The 2837-nt window shown below is 36.9% G+C and overlaps 1 protein-coding gene across 1 annotated transcript; it reads right to left on the bottom strand.

The window, feature by feature from the left end:
• Positions 1-482: 482 nt before the first annotated feature.
• LOC138891593 (5-epiaristolochene 1,3-dihydroxylase-like) lies at positions 483-2312 on the bottom strand. Its single transcript, XM_070175165.1, has 2 exons — positions 1386-2312; positions 483-1263 (listed from the first exon to the last, which is right to left on the bottom strand). Exons 1-2 carry the CDS (start codon positions 2277-2279, stop codon positions 643-645), a joined length of 1515 nt encoding a protein of 504 aa, XP_070031266.1. The 5' UTR covers positions 2280-2312; the 3' UTR covers positions 483-642.
• Positions 2313-2837: the final 525 nt, after the last annotated feature.

The raw sequence follows: 2837 nt of genomic DNA, 5'->3' as shown, positions 1-2837 counted from the left end.
TTGTTATGAACACATGTGAGTAAATGATAGGAAGTAAAATATTTGAATATTCACCTTTCTTCTCTGTATTCTTTAGCTCGTTTTTGGTCTTGCTTTAGAAAGTTCTGATTTTTGCATTCTATTCACTGGTTTTCTTGATCAATTGCATTCTATGCACTGATTTGGTGTTCTTATGTTCTGCTTGTGGTACTAATTTCGTTATCAAATTACCAGTGATGTTGAAACTATAGAACAATTCTGTGGCCTTTTATCTACTTTCTGTTGAAGTAAGATGCATTATCTGATGCCTCCTACCCCCTGTATTAAGCTCCAGAAGCTAAGATACTTTTAAACAATATTTCTACCTCCAACACTTTTTATTCCACTCCTAGGTAAATGAATAAAGTTTTTTTATTGAGATGCACGTAGTTGAATTTGATAAAACCTAAAACATCTTCCTAAGAAGTTCTGAGATGGTACGAATTACTATAATATAATGGCACCAATAAATTAAAGCATCATCCTTATACATGGGATGTGATACATTTTTAAATAAAGAATAAATGTATTGGAAATCGATAAAGCCTAAAACAACAGAAGAAAGATTATTGTACCATAATGAGGTTGATGAAGGAAATTTAAAAAGTTGATGCCAATATTAAATTACTCTGGATAAGGTTGATAAGGAGTGGCATTTAAGTAAAGGTCACCCTTTCTAGCAATAGTTATTCCAGATAATTCAGTCAAGTCCAAGTCTCTTGGCTTGATTCCAGTTGGGAGTTTCCAGTCGAAGTGATACAGCAATTGGGCCAATGGCAAGTAAAGATTAGCTAAACCAAATGACATTCCAGGACAAATTCTCCGTCCACCACCAAAGGGAAGAAACTCAAAATTATTACCAAAAAAATCCATAGAGCATTGCTCAAATCTCTCTGGCTTAAAGCTTTCGGCGTCATCCCAATATTTTGGATCTCTTCCCAATGCCCAAACATTAACCATAACTTTGGTCTTCGCAGGAATAGTGTAGCCGTTTATATCTGTGTCTTCCCTGCATTCTCTTGGGACCAAAAGTGGAGAGGGTGGATGAAGTCTCAAAGTTTCTTTAATGACTAACTTTAAGTATTTCAGCTCCTCCACATCGTTTTCATCAAAAGATACTTTGTCCCTAAAGGCTTCTCGCACTTCTGCTTGAGCTTTGGTGAATACACTTGGATTCTTCATCATTTCAGCCATAGCCCATACAGTTGTTGTTGATGAAGTTTCCGTTCCGGCAGCAAACATGTCCTGTAAATTAATAATGGCAAAGCTATTATTTTCTTATTTGTGATAGGATTTTGAAAATCTTTTAGCTATGGCAATGGATATGGGAGTAAGTATAAGCATATATAGTATTCAATAGTACTTACAACAATAACAGCTTTGATATTGTTGTTGGTGATGGGAAATTGAAGACTTGTATCATTCTTAAGTCTTAGTAGGACATCAATTAGATCTTCACCTCCTAATGCACCATTACTCTTGCCAGCTGCAAGATTTTTCTTGTGCTCGTTGATGACATCCTCAACAATGGCATCTACCTTAAGGTGGGCATTCAGAAGTTTACGCTTCATTCCACTGAGAACATGAAGAAACTTGTATGAAGGGAAGATGTCTACCACATCAAAGCCTTCTGCTAATCCTATTACTTCTCTGATCTTTTTTGCAAATATATCTTGCCCCTTGAGTACTTGCCCAAATGCTGATCTACACGTCATGGAGCTTGCAAACCAAATGATCCTCTGCGTAAAATTAACTAGCTCACCAGAAGAAGAAGATGACCGGATAGAGTCAATGAGACGAACGACTTCATCACGTCTGATCGAGCTGAAGGACCGAACATTCTTTGCATTGAGAAGTTCCATGACACAAATTTTACGCATTTGTCTCCACTGGTCGCCATAAGGGCTAAAGGCAATGTCGGACTGGTTATAACAGATAATGTCCATGGCTACAATTTTAGGCCTAGATGCAAAAACCATGTCATGAGTTTTTAGTACTTCTTTTGCCATCTCCCTAGAAGTAACCACAACTGCAGAAATTTCACCTAACTGAAGGTGCATAAGTGGTCCATATTTTTTGGCTAAATCTCTAAGGACATGGTGTGGTTCTCCACCAATCATATGAAGCATACTTCCTAGTATTGGTATTTTCCATGGACCTGGTGGCAATTTTTTGCTTTGGCTATTAGAGTTCTTCCATTTCCTCAACAAAAATAGGAAAGATAGGAATAGGAAAATGGAAACCAAGCTGAAGAATTGCATTTTCGGAGACAAATGGAGGATTATTAGATGATTCTTCAAAGTCTAGTTGTGTATGGTCTTTTATAGGCATTTGTAACTTTGGCAATATAATAATTTCTGCAACTTTTGTTACATATGATTAGAGCAGACTTTGTTTACTTTCCTGTTGACCATTAATTATTCCTAATCAAAATAATTCAGCTGACTCAAAGAACAACAATGATGTGCTAATTATTAGTCGGGAATAATCAGAGCTTTTTGTTTCCTTGACGGACGAATAAGAAAAGTGTATCGTCTAAATTGAAACGGATGGAGTACTTGTTTTAGTAATTAACATTGAGAACTATTTATTTCGTACGAGTATTTTTTTTTTTTTTGATAACCGTAGTGTCCGAGCCAGCTTGCATGCACCTCGACTAATTCCACGGGATACCTGCCACCAACAACATGTACAAGGTAACTATATCCACCAAAGCTTTGATAGATGACAAGAAATCACCTAGTATTTGCCTCCGTTGGGATTTGAACCTGAGACCTCATGATTCTCACCCACTTCATTGACCACTAGGTCACACCCTT

This window comes from Nicotiana tomentosiformis, chromosome 5, assembly GCF_000390325.3.
Source record: "Nicotiana tomentosiformis chromosome 5, ASM39032v3, whole genome shotgun sequence".
Taxonomy (NCBI): Eukaryota; Viridiplantae; Streptophyta; class Magnoliopsida; order Solanales; family Solanaceae; genus Nicotiana; species Nicotiana tomentosiformis.
This window is presented reverse-complemented; position numbering and strand designations above follow the sequence as displayed.

Bases quoted from the DNA above. Each gene is read 5' to 3' on its own strand.
- LOC138891593 (XM_070175165.1), bottom strand. From the start codon at position 2,279: ATGCAATTCTTCAGCTTGGTTTCCATTTTCCTATTCCTATCTTTCCTA. The intron at 1,264-1,385 runs GTAAGTACTATT...ATTAATTTACAG, and splicing joins ATATCAAAGCTGTTATTGTT to GACATGTTTGCTGCCGGAAC.